The sequence below is a fragment of the Lates calcarifer genome, linkage group LG16_LG22 (assembly GCF_001640805.2).
Source record: "Lates calcarifer isolate ASB-BC8 linkage group LG16_LG22, TLL_Latcal_v3, whole genome shotgun sequence".
Lineage (NCBI taxonomy): Eukaryota > Metazoa > Chordata > Actinopteri > Centropomidae > Lates > Lates calcarifer.
In genome coordinates, this window is record NC_066848.1 from 6,512,506 (window position 1) to 6,533,227 (window position 20,722).

Sequence of the window (20,722 nt, forward strand, 5' to 3'; positions counted from 1 at the left end):
TCAGCTATCAGTGTGCGCGATAGAGAAGCGCTGTCTATAGCATCTCCTGGTGTAAAGCGCTTTAAGTGGTTGTTAAGACTATATAAATTCAGTCCATATCTGCCATGACCAGATACGATAAAATGAAAGTATCCACGTTAACAAGCTTATACAGGGATAGTAAGTATAATCAGTATCCAACAGTCAAAATAAAAAATAGAGGGTTAGGGTTAGTTTTTTTTATTGTTTTTATTGTTTTGCTTGAAAAATTTTAGGGGAAGAAAAAATCAGAAAATGCTATGGAACAATTTTCAAATGTATGCATAATATTTCAGATATGACCCAGCTAAAGGTTGAAGTAGCTTTAATTCTTTAACCTGTAGTGAGGTGAGCCGTAGGAACAGGAAAGGTCTTTGATCCTACAGAACAAAAAGTGCTATATTATCTAATTTTATTTAATGATAAACTGCAACATCTAAAGGGAAGACTTTCTGCATTAAACAGAAAATCCCTTGACTCAAGGGAGGTTTATTTTGAAATCCACTGTCACCATGTTACATAATTTAAAACAGTGTGTAATGGACCTGGGATAAATGTTGATTTGGCTTTCATAAATTAATCATCATGCATGGCGTGAGTATGAAAATATTATGTAAACCCTTCGAACAGAAAGTAGTATTCAATATTCATTTGAACAACCTGAGGTCAGGGCTGTAAATGGAATATCTGTAATTCAGCGCTAATATGAGATGGTCTTGTGCTACATTTTTTTATGCAGCTCTACTTTGGTAGCAGACACAATTATGCCTTACTTGTTAAATTGACTGTTATGGTAGGATGAGCTGTGAGTTCACAGAATTTATCTACATTAATTCTACCCAATTACCTTGCACATCAAAGAAAGCGTGCAGTATTTTTTTTTTTTTTTTTCAGATATTTTACCTCTTTCTCATTGTATCAGGGTGTGTATTATCATATGATGTCAGAGAGTCTGAAAAAAGACAATTACAACTCCAGTTTCTTGTCTAGGTTATGCTAAAACCACATTAAGCTGGAAAGTAACCGCTTGCAGATAGTGTTAATCATTCTTGATCATTTTAATATACATTGAAGGCTTGTTAATGTAATAATAATGTTAATATATTCACACGCACTGATGTTAAGAACCTGTTTTCAGCTGCAAAGTTCATACTTATATAATAGTGTGAGCTATTTAGTGTGATTTAATAAATGATAACACTGATCACCAGCTTCCTGACTTTTTTTTTTTTTGCAGGGAACCTTTGGACCCATATTTCTTGGGGATGTTTCTTCCCAGTGGGAGACGCGTGATGGGAGTGCAAAGGGAGCGAGGAGATTCATCGGCTGCATCAGGGAACTTCAGGTCAACTCAAAGGAGATTTACTTGGTGGGTGAGGCAGTGAGAGGGAGAAACATCAAGAACTGTGACCCGCCTGTCTGCCAGCACCTTCCCTGTCGTAATGGAGGAACTTGTGTCAGGTACTAGGTCACTTTTTACACTAATTAAACATTACTTAACTACCTTTGAACTTGAAAGCCACTAAGAATATAAAACAGTGTCTCAAACATTTCGTCCTCTAATAGTAATACATAGCACAGAAAAAAAATAACCTAGAAATGAGGTGGACTGCGGCTGAGTAGAACCAGGGTTTTGGATGTGCATGTGTCAAACAAAAGAGAGTGTTTACTGGATATGTTTATGCTATAAACAACAAAGGTCGTGAAAAAAATTAGTATAAATGACAGAGTCATTACATCTCCATGTTAGACCTGCTGATTGCCAATGCCCATGTGTCTCAGTATGAAGCAGGACTGTCAGAGCCAGGCAGTATCCATTGTAGAATTGTATATTCCAGTTTAAATTGTTTTCCCAATCTCTAAAAACATGAATGGAGCTGTGGCTGTGCATTGGGAGCTGTGAACACACACTAACTCAGTCAGCCAGCTAGTGAAATGACAGCTTTGGCAACAGCTCTTCTTTTTAGCACCAACCATTTCCTACTGCAGAGCTATTCAGTTGTCAAGCTTATCTTATCTGCATTGGACTAATTTGAGTGTAGGCCTACTATAGGCTAGCTGTGCACTGTGAAATACTGGACTGGGACTCAGTATCAGCAGAAAATCAATGTAAATTTATCCTGAAAAGGGTGGGTGAATTTCTACAATTTTAAAGTTCTTCCTTTTTGTCTTCTCGGCATGATGATATGCATTATGCATAATTCAAGTGTTTGTGGGGAAGTTTGGAACATGCAAGTCAGTAACAGTTGCATGCCAAATCTTTTTGAACAGTAAACAGCCTGTTACAAAGGCTGCAGCTTTGCAAGTTGATTAATTTTTCAGTGTTGTTGAACGTTTGAGGTCTCCAAGATTTTGTAACACTGTACCAATTAAATGTGCAAGATGAAATAAATGTGCAATAACAGAAGTTCAGGCGAAAAAGAAACTGTTGGCTTCACTGTGATGGCGCCTGCTCTCCCACAGACCAGCAATAAATCTGTGAGGAGTCAGCACAAATTGAGAGGTCAGTTGGTTGTTGACTATCCTCTGACTTTCTTCAACTCCCCTGCTTGTGACTTCTCGTTTTGGCTTTGACATTATGTAACATTTAATACAGCTAGCAAACCATCTTGTTGTATAGCAGTTATTTATGTGGCAGATGAGAGACTTTGTGTTAAACACTAATATTAATGACTTGCCACATCAGTTTTTAAAGCTGTTGTAAAAACTTGGATAATGGATAATGATTAATGACATGACTATTTGTACATGAAATGAGTCGCTCATAGTGACAAACTCACAGATGATCACCCCATTTTGTAGTTTTCCTCAAGTCTATGGAGTATTTTTAGCATCTGTCAGCTCATTTTAGGGCCCATAGCTTTACTGTTTTGGTTCACTCTCACCTCATTGATGTCACTTCTAGCTGGAGATTGTTAACTATTTTCACTGAAAAAGCTCTGAAAACCAGTTGTGCACTACCAGAGACAGATATTCACCTCCGGAGTTGGTGGAGACAAAAACAGAGCTAAAAGGAGAGTGAATGTTGGACTTACATGTATCAGGTCATCAGAGACATGACTCCAAATAAATGTTAATGTTAGTCCTCATCATATCAACTGAAAAGATGATAACATGTCAGTGTTGTGTTTACATCTTAATTCTTTCATTATTTTGAGATTATCTACAAATTCCTTGAGTATCTGGAATGCTAAGGAGCGCTGTCCTATTCCTTCCCACCCTTTTCTATAAACCTATAGTGTTTTTGATTGTCCACTAATTCCTGGGCCAAAGTTTGTCCCTCGTGCTGGGCCAGATATGTGAAGATTCGTTCTTCCTCCATCTTTATCCAGTACAGCTCATCAGACTGCCATCACACCCCACTTACCAGCAGTTTTTGCTTTCTTTTTAAGTATGCATTAACTACGTATGATGCTCTTTCACCTTAGGTAGTCCAGAAAATAGCCGCCCTAAATGTCGTCTTCATTGTGTTATGACACTATCAATTAACAGTTGCATTTATTGAACAGGTAATGAAAAAGGGCACCATGAATATTGGAATATGAATAGCTTTAAGAATACCAATTAAGAGGCGGTGGCATTGTGGTCACATTGGCTTGTCATGTGTGAAAGAGTGGGCCTTGCAATTATCTGTGTGATGAATATACGTTAATGCAGTATCCTCTTGAACTGCACAGCATGCAGGGGGTCATCACAAGTTCACAGGAGCTCTGTTCATTCTGTGAGTCGCCCTGGATTGCACTGCCACAATATAATAGGATGAATAAGGATTTTGATTGTGGGTTCAGTTGGGGTGATTTCAATGCTGTCCCATTTTCATGCGGTTTTCTGTTCACTTAGGCATGTAGAAATATCAATATTAAACCTGAGAGGATAATGGGATGTGGTTGGTGGGTGATACATACATATTAGGTACTTAAGTGACATCAATGTGAAAAGCCAGGCAATGAGTACCAAAGGAACGTGGCCTTTTTATTCTTCAGTGCCACGGCTGTGATGCCTGATATCTGTGCCATTTATAAACCTCAGCTGCAGGTCGCACAGACCATGTTATTAGACCAACTGTAAATACAGCAGATAGAAATGTTAAAGCGGAAATTGTTTCCAAGGGGCACAGAGAGATTCATGCTGGAAATACTCTCCAGATGCTCTGTAACAAACAAGAACACTAGGAAAAAAGAGAGGAATATTTCATCAGAGGAAAGAATCCAAGCACCTGTAAGAATGCATCATCATAACAGTTAGTTATGAAATGCAACATGTCATCATCTCCTGATTAGACAGTTAGATAAATATATACAACTGCACAATCCCTCCCACAATGTAATCCACATACAGATGCATAGATGTACTTGTGACCAGTTGTGTGTGTGTGTGGGGGGAGGGGGGGGGGTAACGCGGTATGACACTTGCACCTGGATCCCATGTTCCATGACTATGAATGTCCTGCTGGATTGCTGATGCTGATGGTATCCCTTTGTGCCTCTGTCTGGGTGTGCAGCAAACCTTTTGTGGTAGCAGGTGGCAGCATTATGTCCATGGATAGAGCATGGAGACTTTGATTTGATAGTAAGTATACTGCACCCAGCAAAACTCAGTTTAGTTTTTTGTATATTACAGGATTTTTATTTTTAATGAGAGAGAACAAATAGCATAGAAACCAAGAAACATGTTTGTTTTTTGTACAGATTAAATAAACAAGATATGGTGTGTTAATTAGTGAGTTTTAGAGATGCTGGTAGGTAGATACCTCATTGTTTTTGCCCAGCTTCCTGCTACATCTGAAAAAAAAAAACAGTTAAATTGCAAGCCATAAAATCAAAACAAAGAGCTGAAAGACAGTGAAACACTGAGAGGAACTGCAGAGTTAGGTAATAATTTTTGTGGGTTTGTCATCAAACAGCACCTATAGCTGCTTAAAAGTTTGAAAAGTTTTAGAATGTGACTGTGAAAGTAAGATGCACAGATAGAGATAAATAGATCCACATTTGTTACTGAGTAGAGGACCAAGTTAGGCTCACACATACACAGAGCAGAACTCATATAGACAGAATTACTTCTTGCTAATTGGTTGCAGTAGAGACAATGTCTTGTTCGCTCTGTGATAGTCCAGCTTCGGTGGCAGACAAAACTCCACTGAACAATAAATTCTCCCGATGCTCCATTTCACTGCCTAAAAGTGTTCTCCACCAAGAAAGTGAAACCAATTTCATCTTAATCAGAGTTCCAGCTTCAATTGTTTCAAAGTACCTATAAAATAACTCAAGGTCCAAGATACAATTATTTTAATTCACCATGAGAAACAAACATAGCTATCATCCTGTGTGCAATTGCAGTCCCTGAAGAATATATCCTGAGAAAAACTTGCTCATTACAGAGTTTATTGCATTTGTGTCTTTGAATTTTGGAGGACGTGTGCATTCAAAACAACTGTGCGAGGGTATGTTTTGTCCAAATTGGTTATTTTTATACATATAGGGATTTACTTGTTTAAAAGCAAGTTTCTTTGTAACCTTGACATTCTTAAAAGTAACTACTTAGTAATTATACAATCATTAAAATGACTTGGGGACAAGTTGCAGATAATTTAGTATGAAAACCAAGAAAGAACAAGAAATGGTTCTGCATTTAATCTTTCTATTACAAATGTCCAGATTTCTTTTTTCAAATTCATTCAAATCAAGTACAATAAAATACAACAGAAGGGTAACAGGTCAATGAGCCTGAAGACAGTCGATTCGTCCTCTTAAACATTCTGCACTGTCTCATGTATATGGTACAGAGTAGAAATAATTGTATTTCAGCTGGGTATTTTGAAAGGATCAACATGGTGTTAATCAGTCAGTACTTTCCAACTTCCCTGCCCTACCTCTGGTACTCAGCCACACATGTTAGAAATGCACGGTTACATTTTTCAAAATTTATTCCTCTAAAACAGCTGGGCAAACATTTAGCAGACTTTATCAAATAGGAGTAACTACAGCATTTAACGGGTACTATTTTCAGCAGTGGATTAATACTCATTTGGTGCTCTACAGAGCATTAATGGCAGCAGGATGGTGTTTGTGGGATCAACTCAAAATAAACTATCCAAGCCATCATGATTAGTTTTTGGAGCTCTGTGGCACAGAGGAATAAGTTACATAAGGCTTTAGATAAACAGGCAATACATAGTAGGATTGGTTTATTTTTGGTAATGGGATTTTCTGACCATACAAAAACTATAAAGCAATCACAAGCTTTATCCTTTAACTATCAAGTAAGCAGATGAGCCCTACTTTATTGTGAATTTTATCTGGACTTATAAGGTTTTAAACAAGACCATGAGCTACAGTTGTTGGAGCAGAGCTATGTTGGAGCAGAGCTCAGATGTTGCTAGTTACCAGCTTCATTAGATTTGACTGAATAAGGTCTCTAGAATATCATGTCTGATTTCCTATTTGAAACTAATAAATACATTGTATACACTAGGTTGTTTGGTTTAGAATTTGATTTATCCCTGTCTGATGTGTGAGTCTGATCTGTAATAATGTCTTAAAATTTATCAGTAGACGCATAATAATTATTTTGTGTTCTCAGTATAACCCAAAATGTCCCTGTTACTGTTGTGTTATTGCTGTAGAAATATAATGTTTCTTTTCTGTAATGTTAGTACCCAAATTAGACATAAGATGCAAAATAATTATTCTGTGATCATGAGAGAACAAAACATAAAAGCGATTATAGCAGACACAACCTTCTGTTGTGGGTTGTGTCAAAGACTGGTGGAAAGTGGATAAATGTATTGAGTGTGTGTGTGTGCGGGTAGGTGGCTTTTGTGGAAAACACTGTGATTTCCAGTTAAAAGAGTCTGTTCTCCACAGTGAGGTGTCTAGCAGTCTAGACAAAAACATCACCTTATTTTATTCATTACTGAATTCATCCGGCACAAGCCAGTCTCAGTGTGCTCTCGAGTTTTCCCTTAATGGCTAATGGCTCCTTCCCTCAGACTATTTTTTTTTCTGTCTCTCACCCCTTCATCATGTCAGTGATAGTGTGAGCTGTTTTGTTTCCTTGGTCCATTTAAACACAGTTTCAGTTTTAGTTCCAACAAAAAAACAGCTCAACAATTTATCATATTTTTTTATTTTTGAAAGCTTCTTCGGTTTTATACAAGTAGGTAGAACCTCACATCATTTGGCCCAGTAACGACGTGCTATTTACAGCCTATGTGTTGGCGAGGGAGACGAACAGTGATACTGCTACATCACAGCACGCAGACTAAGAAGTGGACGAGTTTCTTGTCTATGGGAAAAACTAGTTCAGAAACTCTCACCCATCAAAGAAGCTGCCTCATGTCTGAAGCAAATCAGTTTCATCACCTCATATCAGTTCATCTGTCTGAACCTGCATAAGTGAAGAAATGTTAAATCAGTGTTACACAACTTTATTTCTCAGACATGAGAGGGTGTTCTAAGATTTCTTTCCTCCTCAGTCAGTGTATCAGAAGCAGAAACTTGAATAAATATACTGGCACATTTGAAAAAAGTAGTAGAGTTTGAACATGTGAATATACTTTAAGTGTTTCAGAGAAGCACAGCTTTCTGCAGAGTGCAGTGTGTTCCAGGTTGGACCATAGAAATGTTGTCTGATCCCTTGAGAAAAGTTCCCACACGGTTTATGCCTCCTTTCTATAAGGATTTTATTTCAAGTATCATCTAAAGTATGCTTTTCTATGGCAGTATGTTTCAAAAGACTGTGATGGAGACTTAACAGACATCACCCTTCCTCACCGCCAAGGAAATGTTTGCAAGGGTGCCTGGAAGAGGTCAGGGAAATATCGAACAGCCGGCTGCTCAAACAGGAGCTTGACTATGTCAGGTGAATGCCATGTGTAAATTCCACTTCATCCCTTTGCTCTTATTAAAATTCAGATGACAAATAATTGAGTGAAGAACAAGTTGTCTTTCAAAAATGATTTTCCTTCCCACCAACCAAGAATCATACTGTCTGTAGTATAATGGTGTCCAATTGGCTGTTTACTATACTGGAAAGCAAATGGCGTTTCCGAACCAAAGCAGTTCCTCTCTATGAATAATATCTGCTAAACCCAGTGGTCCTTTTTATTTTAACAAAGGATGAAGTGGGCTAAATTCTTTCATCCAGAGAACTGAAGAATGCTATGGCAGCAGAGCCTCATCACTGCCTTACTGCTGAAGTGTATTTGCATACCAACAAGCACTTGAAAAGAAGTGTTCTGTAAATAACTTACAAGGGATGAAATTTGAGAAATGCATGTGGCCATGCAGCTTATTGTTCTAGCTGACAGGGATATCATAAGCTAACTGGTCAATTATTCATCATTTTATCTGGTACTCATTAGATTAAAAATGTAGTCCTCCTCAATAATTTATCCAGCGTGTGTTCTGTAGTGCTGCAGTCTTTGAATGGCGTGAGATATGGTGAGTACCAACTTTATGCATTTGTGATTAACATATTCAAATTAGTCTGCAAACATTGCCACAATTTAGTAATCAAAGTGATTCCCTCAGGCAAATTTAAATAACCTTTTGTCACCCCACACATCAAGTTTTTGATTAGGCCAATTAAAACTCAAGTGTTTTCAACCATGCTCCTTCCCCTTGTCTATCTACACTTTACCTTTTCAAAGCCAGAAATATCTGTTGCCTGTTTGTAGTGCTTATATACAAGTCATTTGACAATTTATTTTTGTATTTATCTCACCTTAAATTACTTGTGGTTTAGTACATTTACTTGGCAAAACTTAATCTTAAGTCCTCCCATTTACTATTTTTTCAACTGTATATAAGCATTTAATAATGCTTTATAACAGAGTGTAATATAGATGTAAGCAGATACGTTTTTATTAATATTTGTTAACGACTATAACTGTGCCTGTGGAGACATATAAGAAGATGCTTCTATATATAACAGATTAATAATAATATAGTAAAACTCAGTTGTAATAATGTAATAATAATTGTTGCTGAATACTTTAGATTAAGAAACATATATAATATGCTTGTCTGTTTTGCGGCTCTCAGGCTTAAAGTTGTTCTATGAGGATGCAAAGATATTTGTATCTCTTGCAATGACAAACATTGTTAGTACTGTTAATTGTAAGCCGCTTTCAACAAAACTGAAGAGAATCGTTGTTTACCCAGTGAAAGTAGGGGATTGTTTCAAGGTCAGTATTGTTGTTTTGTGTGGTTCCTTTGCATCGTGAGCCATTTTTGTGTCTCTGTTCAGCAAAACTCACATCAGCCTTGCTATACTTCAGATCATTTTTGAAAATTGTACACATGGAGGCAAGTTTAAAATTTCACAAATATACTTGCCTATGAATAATTCAATGTTTGTAAACATGATCTAATTTCTACACTATACTATCTTCTACATTCATATTTAACAAAGAAAGAGTTCACCACAGCTAGAGGAAAATAGTTAATTTGTGTATCCATCCAGCCACCTATCCATTTTCTATACCCACTTATCCAGTGCAGGAATGTGGAGTGCTAGAGCCATGGATAAGTAGTCAGCCTATCACAGCCAAAACATTCAGACAGACATATTCACACTTGCATTCACACCTACAGGCAATTTAGAGTGTCCAATTCACCTAACCTGCATGTTTTTTGACTGTGGGAGGAAACTGGAGCATCTGGAGGAAAAACCCACGCAAAGTGTGTGTCACCAGCATTTAAACACAAACACAAACTGACAATGCGAGGGACAAATTAGCAGCACTCAAAGCACTGAAACATGGAGACTCCACCAGGAGGTGCTCCTTTAAATATTTGATTCTTCCTGTTGCAGGTTGTCAAAGATTATACAAATGACAATGCCTGTTCTGTTCAATGCATGACAATTTCTCTGTGATGGTTACTTAGAAATTAACGGTCATAATTGGCAGCGACAGTGTGTAACGCACACCTTAAAACGTCTTGAAATTGACGTTAGCAGCCTGTTAATAGTCACTAGACACTAGAAATTTTACTGCATTAGGCAATATCCTTTTATACCTCAATAAAGTCATATCTAACAATGCTGGTGACAGAATGTAAATATTTTATTTCAAGAAGCCAGTTTTTAAAGAGCAAAATACATCCTGCAGTGCTGCTGCTCAAAACACATTATTAATTTATAGATTTGAAACCCCACCAATGCTTCCTCTATCTGATATTATACCTTTCAAAGTTGCGCACATCTTAGAACACTTTATAAAATCCCTGTCTGGATATTACTTTGCATGCAAGATCACCCTCCTCTTCTTGCCAAAAGATGAAGCACACGCATATGAATCGAGGAATGAAGACATAGAAAATCTTGTACAATTTCTAGGTATAAGTTTTCTGACATACTACTAATCATCTGCATTCTGTGGTTATTTTTCAGGGGTGTGTGTGTTTACATTTACCCAAAGACATGAGAAGTCTTTTCTGGATATGCAGTAGTTTCTAAGATGAATCAGTCCTTAACAACATTCTTATCTTTTTCCACCACTATCTGCACATTCAAATGCTTGTATGTCAGCAAATCTCATATATCACAAGAATTCCACCAGGCTGGACACATTTACTCCTAACGTCTTTTCAGATCTCTCATGCATTACGGGGTGGGTTATTTTATCCTCCCTCTTCTCCCTGTGTGCTCAGCAGACCACTGTGTGAGCTTGTAAAGCATCTGGGCATGTTGCTACAATGTCATGGTCCATTTTCACCTCTGGCCTAATGATGTCTCCCTCCATGTATACATGTTTAGTGATGCTGAGGACTGGTTCTGCGAGTGCCCCTGGCTCTACACAGGCCGGCTGTGCCAGTTCAATGCCTGCGAGCGCAACCCCTGCAGTCACGGTGCCACATGCATCCCAAAGTCGCCACTGGAAGCCGCGTGTCTCTGCCCCTACGGAAGACAAGGTCTACTGTGTGACGAACGTAAGTGTTACAAACAACAGCTCCACACAGCTCTGCACAGATCAATGCAGCGTAGATTTAGCAGCTTTATTAAGAGGCTGATCTGCAAACAGTTGGTGAATGAGAGCCTTGAGCAGTTGGTAGAATGAGAGCTGTTGTTAAGTAAAGGGATTAATGAAACTAAATTCTGCTGAAAAGGCAGAAATGTCTTCCTCCAGCAACAGTCTGATAATCAAAGCAAAACTCATGGCTGCTATGCTGAATATTCCAAAGGACTCTTTTTAGTTCAGGACAGCTTATTTCCAAACAGCTGTAATTTCCACAGTAACTTTTCTTATTTTCACTTTCATTACAGGCTACTGTATAACACAATACCCTGTCATACATTAACTTTCCATTTCTATCACACAACTCCACAGCCATAAAAAAGATTTGATCAAGGGTAATAAAATGCTGCCTGGCTAACTGGTACTAATGATAATTTCTGAGCTATTAGTATTTTGACCCTTGTTCAGATCATTTTATAATTGTCATGCAGTTATCTAACAACAGATATAGGTGTGAGGGGATCTGTTAAATGTTACATACTGAATAATTGAAATATTGAAACACAAAAACAGAAGTTATAAATTGTCTCCACCTAAGTTAAGTCATTGAATTGTTGTGTCTCTCTTTGTAAATTTATAAAATAATTTTTATAATATAAAGAGTACGGTCTAGACCTGCTCTATATATACAGTGCCTCAAGATAACTTCTGTTGTGAATTGGCGCTATATAAATAAAAATTGACTTGACTTCTGTACAGTTACAAGTGACAGTTGTTGAACTAATTAACAGAATGCATTAACCATATTATTATTATTACCTGTATTATTATGTATTATTATTATCACAAACCCTGCTAGCATTTCCTCTAGCACCATTGCCATTTCAAAATTACTTGGGTGTTTAATTTAAAATTTTAAATACTTGGGTGTATGACCAAATACTAGGAAGCATTCCTATGTTCTCAGGATTCTATGTTCCCAAGATTTATTTGGTACATAAAGGGAACATGACAAAGGGTCCTGTGTTCCTGAGTTCTACATGTGCTCTCCCAGGGTCCTATGTTCCCCAGATCTGTATAGCACATAAGGGAACTCAAAAAGATGTTATTCAGCTCTGTATTTGCTTCATATGACATGGGCTATTGTGGAAACTTATCAAAAGACTTTTCTGTTAGCCAGCACTACTGTATGGCTCTAAGTATAATAGGCTTACACTTGAGGGAACTTATGAACTGGGTTGGTGTTAGGGTCAAGGGTTGGAGCAACTGATAGGGTTAGGAGTTAGGTTAGGTTAGGTTAAGGGTACTGTTGTTGTGTTTATATAGCTGTGTTAAAACTTTAATTGATAAATAAGTAAAACAAAATTTATGAAATAGTTTTACTTGAAACAGGTCAAATTTGACCCAAACACAGCAGAATAGTTAATATGCATTGACACAATATTGAACTGGGGATTACAGTCAAGTCAAGGCATGGCAGGTTTATTTATATTGCACCAAATCATAACATAAGTTATCTCAGGTCTAGACTGTTCTCTTGACAATATTATTTATAGACATACATAGACACAGACACAGGACCCTGAGAGCATAGATATGCTCCCAAATACTGTGTTCAGTTCTAATTTGCAAATGTTAGCATGCTAACAGGCTAAACCTAGATGGTGAACACGGTAAACATGTCACCTGCTAAACATCAACATGTTAGCATTATAACTGTAGCATGCTGATGTTAGTATTCAGCTTAAAGCATGGCTGTGACTAAATACAGCATCACAGAGCTACTAGCATAACCATAGTTCAAAACAAGTGAAAACAACACAATGAAAAAAATAAAAAATTTGACTTACATGTCAGTATTCTGAATGATTTAGAAATGATAGCAAGTGGTAATATTCTATTCTATAATACTTCAAATTATTATATTTTCCAAACAGAAATACCATAAAGGAGGGGGCTTCACAGGCCATGGGTTCTCAGAAACAAAAGGTTTTGCTTGACTAAACTGAGTGTTGGAGCAACAGGGTGCTTGGCACATAAGTCACTCAGCCATGCCACAGCTCCAGTCAGACTCTCACCCACATACCAAACAGAGTGATCTAACCTTCCAGTGTCACACTAAGTGTATGGCTGACGTTTGAATTTTAATCCTGATATCATCAGATGAGATCAGAGTCAAAAGTGATCACTCCTAATGTCTCTCTGCCTCTCTCTCTCTCTTTTTTTTTACTTGGTACTTGTACTTTTCCTTATGTGCTAACCTTAGCAGAATACTGTCAGTGATAGCACAGTAATTGTCTTTTTCTCTATTTGAGAAAAAGCTTAAATTGGTCATTTACCAAGAAACATGAAACAGTGATATGTTTTTTCTAAATGTAATACTTACAGTTCTTGGTTCCCATATACCCTTTAATAGATTAGGCTGGTAGGTGAAGAAGCAGGAAAAGGATGAAAAGGAAGACTAGGAAGTGGTATTGATGCCTCAAGAGTCTAACTCATAAAACATTAATGGATATTTAAGATAATTTCACTTAGAATTATTAATGATCTACCTTTGTACACAAGTTGCCCATACCTCCCGTAAAAGATTCATGTTTAGAATTAATAGAGAAAAAACTACTGAATACAATGCACTGCATGTGAAATTTACTACTTGCACAGAACTACCTTTTGCAAATGTGATTATCATTTTAATTTCAAATGTTTTCAGGTCTGAGTTATGCAAGAAATATAATGCTAACACTGATTTAACAGTTGCATAATAAACATACAAATAACATCCAAGTGTAGACATACAGTTATGTAATACAATCTTTATATATATATTTCCATAGATGCATTTTATATAGTCCCTTTTCAAGGATTTTAATGTTTATGCTCTGTGCACTATGCAGCATTATTCTGCCTCAGCACATCAGTTTAGTATTGATTTAGTAAAATTTCTGTTAACCTTGCATTGTTCACAGACTGAAAAGAGTATAACAGTATACTGTATGCTGCATCTCTCATTCAGGAGATGTGTTATATTTCCAGCTGCTCTGTGGCAGCTAAGAAGTGCACCATATACATGCAGTTTTTGTCAAAAATGCATTTCACAATCTGGTGAATGTCATTCTGTTTCTCCTCTGCTGCTCCTATTCGTTTGCACCATATTACACAAATACCCAGCAAAGTGGAAATACTGTGTAATATTGCTTCACAGAGTGTGGTGTTATAATCCATGGGTGCATTTCTTTGTTGACAGCTAACAAAACTATGAGTAGGAACACATAAATGTATACCTGTAAACTTGAATGATTTCTATTGATATTATCTCTACAAATCTCAATACACTGCTCCTGCCATATGCCTGAGAATACGTGGCTGTGCAAATAATGGCTGAATGAGTAACAAAAACCTAAAGATTTACTCAGTAATTCACTACTACAGTCCTATCACCTTTAGTTCTTATGAGTTATTATGGGTTTGTGTTTTTCAATATATCCTGCTTAACACACTCAAAGGTAACTGATAGTAAAATCAACCTTAATCAAGACTAAACATGCCTCTAGGAAAGCTCTTAAAATATGGAGCTTCAAAGTTTTTTTTAGTATCCATTGAGTTAAATGCAGATGGGCTGTTTTGTTTTAGAAATTACCAGGAGGGAACACTTATGATATTCTCTTTTTGTGGGCAGAGCCATTGAATTAACTGGGTTTTTTTGTCTCGTGTAACCATCCCATATACAAAAACAGGGAAACAAAACTTTACAATATAATGGTACTTACCATAGCAACATTACTAACTGTGGCCTCAATAATGTACAAGTGTAAATAACATAATTCTCACAAAGTTAGTAATTAAAGCAAAGCTGTTTTCTTGGATTTCATTAGATGGTACAGTTCATGTCATTATGTCTGTTCATTTAATAGAATGATAGATGTGAACACATATTTTTGTCCATTTTTTATTTTTTTTTTTTTTGGGGGGGGTATTTTTAAAAACTACTAACTAGCAGAATAATTCCATATCACACTGAAATAATGGAATTTAATTCATTTCTAGTCATCTAAAATTTGCTCATATTAGTTTAGATCAGTTCAGATAATTAATTTGTACAGTAGGTTCAAGGGTAGAGTCAATAGCCCACCATTAACACATTTAAAGTAATGTAATTTTGTAATGATGGTTTTCATATTTGTATCTGGTCTGAACAGGTGAGAAAAGCACACACACATAATTGTTATTACAGGGCAAAAAGATCACCATGTATATGATCAATTCAAACACAACACAGCTTAAAAAGTAAGCTATAACACTGTGGCCATCCAATGAAACAACAGGAAAATACAGTTCTGCCAGACTAGAAAAGATAACAGAAGCATTTCCAGCCTTATTAATAATTTAATAGCCAAACAGAGATGAGGGCAGACACAGAGGGGAGCTCTGAACCCCTCTTAACCATCGCCTGGGGCTGCAGAGGAATATGCAAGGTGTTTCCAGTGAAGAAGAGGAGTTCTGTGTTTGAATCCTCACTATTGTGTTAAAAAAAAAAAGGAAAGAAAGAAAACACACACACACACGCAGCAGCAGCATGTAATTTTGAATGAGCAAGGTAAAATTTACATTGAGTCCCAAGTGTAAAATCAAGAAGATGGGTATGCTGAGATGGAATACATGAGAGAGCATTAGTGAATCAACCATGCGTTCTGAATAAGTAAACTTGAGATTGCAATTGAATCACAAGGATTATTGTACTACCTTTGTGAACACTGGGTATGAAGCAATGCTTGCTCACCAGAACCCTTCCTAAACAGCTACTAATGAAAATAGAACGGGACTGAGGAGGTGATAGTATTTGAAAACAGGTCATCATCTAATAGCATTCAAAAAAGAAAATATTTCACTAAGCCCCAGAATGTATTGTGTAGCAATAGTGCCATCTTTTGGTAAACTGTGAGGTAGATGATGAATCAGACCTGATTCACACAGGTCACATTTTAACACAGATATCATCTTTTAAACGTGATGAAAAGGTGTTTTTGTTTTGCAGCCATCAACATAACTCGTGCCAGATTCAGTGGAACTGATGAGTTTGGTTACACCTCCTTTGTGGCTTACTCCTCCCTCCCGAGCCTCAGTTTCTTCTACGAGTTCAAGCTGAAGTTCACGCTCGCCAACAATTCATCAGCTGTGAAAGACAACCTGATCCTGTTCGCTGGGCATAAAGGACAAGGTGTGCTCAATCCTGACACCCGCGCTGCAATTTAAAATAAGTCCTACGGTCAAATGAAAAGAGGAAAACAACTTTGAGATGTCTCTTTAGTTGGATTTTACTTGTCAAACTTCATTAAGGATTTTAAAAGACATGCAATTGCTGTTTTGAGAGGTTTCACCCGCTGTGTATGGTAATGTGCTATCTAATAGAGTTCCACTCTCCTCCGAGATCCTCTAATCAAGAGGATTCCCCAAGGATTTTCTTTCTTGGCAGATTTTGAGACATTAATAATGAGTCTTCCTGCAGTCCAGCAATTAGTTGATTTCCAGCTAAACTGTTATTGTTCTTGACTTTCAAAAGAAACATGTTGGCATTGGTAAGATAAAATCAACATGTGAGCCAAGCATCTCAAAAGTATTAGTGTTAATTGCCTTAAACAGACTTTGAGGTGTAGGTGCACTGTGATGCTGTCAGCAGCCATCACGTTAAATTAGGATCTCCTTTCTGCAGGGTCAGATTTGGTAGCAGGTAACCACTGTGTCATTGTCACCAGAATATTTCATCAAAAGAAGGAGGAGGGGAAAAAACACAAGATCATGTGAATCTTCTGCACTTGTTTTCTCTTGAGAGTACAATTCATCATGGTGAAAAACAAAACAAGAGCACTATGAATAATGAAACACATGACAGGAGTGTGAGCAGCACTGTTGGAAATGGTTCAATTTCAAAACTGCAATATATGAATAGATGAAATACAAACACTTCATATGATAATTGGTTTATTGAAGTGGCATCTCTGATCAGCACCACCAAGGAATGGAGCAGAGTTAATTCTTTGATGGCAGTGATCAAGTTACACCAAATTAAACAAGTAGATAGGCATAATATATAATAAAACCCACGGTTATGTAAATTCGTCTTTAAGCAAACAAATGTATTATTTATTCTAAATGTTTTCTACAGATGTAGTGTTTATAATGAGTGTTTTTACTGAAAGCAGAACACTTCTGTTTGAGTTTGTTTTTCTGGATGTTTAACAGGAAATGTTTATTATACATCTTGAGTCTGCTGCGCTAATGGCAAATTTCATATATTTTGCAGGAAATGATGGTGATGACTTCTTTGTGTTGGGACTGCGAAATGGCCGAGTTGTGCATAAATTTAACCTTGGATCGGGCATAGCAATCATTGTCAGTGATCGACTGAACCAGCAGATCAACATTCACACTGTTACATTTGGAAGGTCAAAGAAAACAGGATGGCTGAAGGTGATTTGATAATTAGAAGAGTGTAATTTCTGCATTTCTGTAAGCACTGAATGATTCTACCTCTACAAATACATGCTCTTGTCCACACTAAGGTCATAACCTGAACAAAATGCAGTTTAGCATCTAACCAGACAGATAAACTAATGTGCAGAATGACACAAATAAATGGCCTCATCTAAAAATAAAGGGGCCATAGGCCAAAAAGGTTGGTAAACACTGTTCCCTTTTTGAGATCATCAATCCATCTCTGTGACCTCTATTTTCACCCATTTATTCAGCCTTTTCCTATAGTCCCCCAATTTAAAGTTTAAGTTCAGATACTGTACTGCATACACAAACACACACTATAGATTGTTGGTGGTGTTGGCTGGTAAACGGTGTTACAGTGAGACAAATGTTTTCTTGGAACACATCAGGTCTCTTTGTACCAACACATCATTTCGGTCCAACGATCAGGTAGAACAGGATGTTCGCATAATGTTAAGTGTGGTTGAAAAATCTGCAGGAACAGTGGGACGCTATCGAGTCAGCTGAAGGGGCCAAGATCCCTGGGGAACTGATGCCTCGAGGAGTTTAGTCTGTTCAGGGGCAAAAGCATGGAGCTGTACTGTAGTAGCTACTGTGCCTAATAAGTGGACACAGACTGAATATCTCGGTGATCAATCCCAAAGGTCATACATTTTGTCAACCCTGGCAGATTTTTAAATAAATTGTGCTCTCACACTGGCACTTGCAGATGTAAGACCCCAGCTTGAGTATTGACATTTTACTGTGCCTTTCTCAGGTTGATGGTCAACGTAACAGGACAGGATCGTCTCCAGGACCCCTGGTCGGCCTCAATGTTTTCAACCAGCTCTTTGTAGGTGGATATAATGAGTACACCCCTGAACTACTGCCACTTGGCTCCAGGTTCCGTCATGGCTTTCAGGGTAAGACGGCTACAGCTTCATTACAACCCAGCACTGCTGTCTGTAGTTAGAGCACTGGGGGCTTGGAGTTTTTCTTAGGATCTCTGTCTCTTTGAAAGCAGAGGGGAGGGTGTGTAATGAAAAGGGAGTTACAGGCTCAGACTTTGTATGGGGCCAGAACAGAGCTTTGAGGTTGATAGCATCTGCACCCTTTAATGACTTCACACCCTGTTCAGTTGTGTGTTGAGTGCAAATCTATTCCTCTGCTGATAAGTCACTTGAACAAGGATGCCATACAAATACTCTTTGTCATCATCAGCATCATTTATGCTCTTTCTCAGGTGTAGGAATGTATTGTGGAGAGCATTCATTGTGCCTGCTAATGTGCGGAACTGTGGAGCAAAATTGCCATAACCGTAATGATGACAACAGCGATGAATATCATCATAACCATATTCAGCAGTCTCTGCACTATAGCAATGAAGCTTGTTATTATAAATGTCATGGTAGATCCATTTGAGGTGAACAAGAGCTTTTTATGTTTAAAGACAGGAGTGATTTTCTGTGTTTGCTTATTTATCATCATATAATTCATTTTTCTGCTCACCAAATAAACCTTCAAAAATCAAATCAGCTATGGTGAAGCATCAGTCTGTCCACGGCTGTATCAGAACGTCATAGCCCCCTTTATGGGTAAGCACTACCTGAGCCAGGCGACACTGGTGGAACCATAACCTTTCTGCTCAGGATGTAATGAGAACTCATGAGCGTCTAATCAGATCTGTGTGACCTTCCTCGAGCTCTAATCATGATGGCTGGCAGTGAACACACTGATAATGCACTTCACTCCCAGTTATCAACAGATCCACACTCCCCTGTGGAAAAGTGGCAGAGGAGACACTGTGGCTGCTGGAAAAAAAAATCAGTTACTCAATTTAAGCTGTTGATCAAATAACAAGAAATGGGGAAGTTTGTTGAGCTTGTCTGTTTAAAACTCATGCTGCTTTGACACAGTCATTTTATTAGATTTGCTAAAAGAACTTGAACCTTTTGACCCACTGTCATTATGATTTTTAAAGATTGCCGTAGGAACTTAGTAGAAAATGTTGTGAAACTATTTGAAAGTTTTGTAAGAAAATGTTTCCTGCAAAAACAAATTGATTCCAGTGTGCTTGTATCTTTTTCTCTATAATTGTCAGACTTAGCTGCTCATGTTTCTTGGTTCTCTTACAAGAGTTGGTGTGTGCAGCTAAAACAAAAATATCCAGCCTTTATAATCTTCCTTATAAATCTGCCTCGCTTTTTCGATGGTCTATGTTTGCAGCACCGCAGCCATCACTTGAGTCTGCCAAGTAGACAGCATCATGCCATGAATATTCATGAATGAGCATGACATTTCCCCTGCATCCTGTTTATGCCAATGACTAATGCAGTGGAGAGAAGGGAGTCTGCATGTGCAGATGACTATAAGGCTTGTGCTCAGGCCTTGTATTTATAGAGGGCCCTGTGCTCTGCAGATACAGGCCAAAGCAAATATTGTCTTGATAAAATTGAATTATGAAAGCAAAAAGCAAACATGATGAAGGGGATGTGTGATGGCAAAGGGGCTTGAAAACCTCTGAAATCTTGGGTGTGAACCATAGAGATTCTTCCATCAAATCCAAGAGTTAACACTGAATACAGATGTGCAGATTTAAGTATGTCTTCTCAATTTTTGAAAAAAAAAAATCACATGATAAAATAAACAATCATCAAAGAAATTCATCTCAAACAGCACACATAAGGAGTGGTGTTTTCCTTTTTACTGGCATTATTTTAGCAGGAAACAAAATTCTGATCTTAATCACATTTTTGTGTGCACACCTTTGATTGTCATACAAGTAAAACAAAGGATGTTGTTTCCTTTGATAATCCTCTATCAGATGAATGAAAGTTATCCCTCAGTTTGGCTGTCGGTGTGTTTGTTTTTTTTTTTTCAAAGGGTGCATTTTTGATGTGCAGTTCCGAACAGGGAGAGACAGAAAGTTCCAAGTACTGGGACAGCCTGCGGGACATCCAGCCTTTGGGCGCAGTGTGGGTCAGTGTGGAGTCACACTGTGTGTTCATATTCACTGCAGGAACGGAGGCATGTGTGTGGATTCTGGCTCTTCTGTGTAGTAAGTGGAAAAAAAACTATCTGGATTCATTTTCTGATTATTTATGATTCCACCTATGAATAACACATGAAAGCCTTATTTTTTGAGTGGAATGCACCCAATAACTGCATCATATGTTGTGACTAGACAGCAATGACCTACAGAAAATCAGTAACGCAGTGCAAGTATAGCGAAAGGAAATGACAGTGTTTACAAGCTCTTTGCGGCATCTGACT

At 37.6% G+C, this 20,722-nt stretch overlaps 1 protein-coding gene across 1 annotated transcript in view; it reads left to right on the forward strand.

Moving 5' to 3' along the window:
- eys (eyes shut homolog) overlaps positions 1 to 20,722 on the forward strand; it is a 140,041-nt gene that overhangs the window by 116,336 nt on the left and 2,983 nt on the right. The window contains exons 42-47 of the mRNA XM_051076578.1: positions 1,256 to 1,479; positions 10,780 to 10,952; positions 16,011 to 16,193; positions 17,277 to 17,443; positions 18,228 to 18,372; positions 20,333 to 20,507. Of these exons, the coding sequence (XP_050932535.1) occupies positions 1,256 to 1,479; positions 10,780 to 10,952; positions 16,011 to 16,193; positions 17,277 to 17,443; positions 18,228 to 18,372; positions 20,333 to 20,507 (1,067 nt within the window). The remainder of the gene's footprint in view (positions 1 to 1,255; positions 1,480 to 10,779; positions 10,953 to 16,010; positions 16,194 to 17,276; positions 17,444 to 18,227; positions 18,373 to 20,332; positions 20,508 to 20,722) is intronic.